The sequence below is a fragment of the Eschrichtius robustus genome, chromosome 11, assembly GCF_028021215.1.
Source record: "Eschrichtius robustus isolate mEscRob2 chromosome 11, mEscRob2.pri, whole genome shotgun sequence".
In the NCBI taxonomy this organism is placed as follows: Eukaryota; Metazoa; Chordata; class Mammalia; order Artiodactyla; family Eschrichtiidae; genus Eschrichtius; species Eschrichtius robustus.
Genome location: NC_090834.1, coordinates 103240144 through 103242210, shown reverse-complemented (window position 1 = coordinate 103242210; position 2067 = coordinate 103240144). Strand labels below are relative to the sequence as shown.

The 2067-nt window shown below is 48.3% G+C and overlaps 1 protein-coding gene across 1 annotated transcript; it reads right to left on the bottom strand.

Moving 5' to 3' along the window:
- Positions 1-871: 871 nt before the first annotated feature.
- Positions 872-1804, bottom strand: LOC137772286 (olfactory receptor 10V1-like). The gene is given in 1 exon segment (XM_068556142.1): positions 872-1804. A coding segment is annotated over 1 exon segment (933 nt).
- Positions 1805-2067: the final 263 nt, after the last annotated feature.

Below are 2067 nucleotides of genomic sequence, written 5' to 3'. Positions count from 1 at the left end.
AGAAACTATAAGGGACTAAAAATAACTGCAAGCATGCACAGTTGGGGCAATTATGAACAATAGGATACAAAAAGGCCACAAATCTGAGGCCACTTCTGAGGTGCTGGGAGCAAAAGCAGGGTATTATGCATGATCCATGGGCATGGCACTGCCAAGTGGGTGGGCAGACCACCTAAGCTACACCTCCTGCCCAACCCACGGACCTGCCCCCCCTTGTTACCGCATTTAAGGACCCAAGCAGCTCCTTTCTGGAGCAAGCAAGGGCACCTGTTATTTTCTCTCCCTCATGCTGCAGCACAAGCCCCAATACAGACTTGCCTGAAATTCTCGTCTGGCCTCTTATCAATTTCTATTGATTAAAGAGTACAAGGGCCTGGGTCAGTAACACTACTGTTACAAAGAAGAACAAACCTGACTCCATATTGAATCTATTCCTTTAGCTCTAAACTTTGTGCTCTGTTGCCTGTGCTTAGTCATGCTGGCTCTGCACCTTTGTAAGAGAATGTTACCTATAGCCTGAAATATACATGATGGCCCATTCTCAAAACATCTACTTTATCAACTGCTGTCATCATCTTATCCATCCATTCAATCATTCTCTTCTTCACTGACATTCCTGTGCTAGTCCTTATGCTAAGCACTATGGTGAGAGAGGAGGCTGGTTTTGTAAGCAATCCAGGGTTTCATCATCTGAATCTAATACAAAGTGGATGAATTAGTACTGATTAGCATTTCACAGGCGAGACAGCCATGGGACAGTCATCTCTCCACTCCCTCCTTTTTCCTTTTGAGCTTCCTGTCCTTAAGATCATGTCCCTACTTCTGATTTGAGGAATATTTTTTCTAAGAAGGATTATTTCTGGCTCCCTGATCAAGTACATTCTTGCCATAGTCTCCTCACTGCATTAGTCACTTCTTGATTCCTTATGCTATAGACCACAGGGTTCAGCACTGGTGAGAAAAAGTTGTAGACAACAGACACTGCCTGGCCCTCTTCTGGGGAGTAGCTGGAGTTGGGGAAAAGGTAGATAAGGGTACAACACCCATACTGCAGGAGAACCACCATGAGGTGGGAGGAACAAGTGGAGAAGGCCCTGCGCTTTCCCTGGGCTGAATCCATCCTCACAACGGTGGCCACAATGCAGCCATAGGAGAGGCAGATAAGGAGCAAGGGAATGGCCACAGCGGCCACACTGATGGCATAGAGAGCTGCCTCGTGCCTGTGGATGTCTGCACAGGCCAGGTGCATAACGGCAGGCGTGTCACAGAAGAAGTGATAGATTTCATTGTGGCCACAGAATGAAAGGTGGCAGATCAGAATGGTCAAAGGCAGCACCAACAGGAATCCCAGACCTAAAGAACCTAAAGTCATCTGCCCACAGAGCTGCCAACTCATGATGAGGTTGTAATGCAATGGATGACAGACTTCCATGTACCTGTCATAGGCCATGACAGCAAGAAAGACACAGTCAGATTCCCCAAGAAGGATGGAGAAGAACATCTGGGCTCCACAGCCAGGGCGAGAGATAAGCATCCTCCCCATGGAAAGGATGCCAGCCAGAGTCAAGGGAGCAAGGTTGGCGGAGTAGCCAATCTCCAGCATGGCCAGTGCAAAAAGGAAGAAGTACACTGGGGTATGGAAGGAGTGGTCTCACCAGACTGTGAGCCCAGTGGTGACATTTCCAATGAGGCTTCCTGGGTACAACAGCAAGAAGGCCATGAATATGAGGGACACCACTGCCTGGTCTGTTGAGAAGGGGTCGAAGTGGAAACGGACCGCTCCCATCTGGTTGTGTTCTTCCATTAGCCCTGGTACCAGGAAGGACATCATGGGCAAAGTGTTCCTCCTGTGTCCTTGAGCTTGCCTGTGTTAGAAACACAGCTTGCAATCATTGATTCCTTACCTTCATTGCTTCCTTTGGAGTTCAGTTCAGGTGATCTTGCCTCCTGCACTGCTTAATCTACTAGCTGTGTGACCTTGGAGAAGTTATGGACATCAGCGTTCTCCTTTTAAACATGGGAAGGGTGTGACACACACCTCGGAGAGGCGGTGTCTGAGAGTGCCAT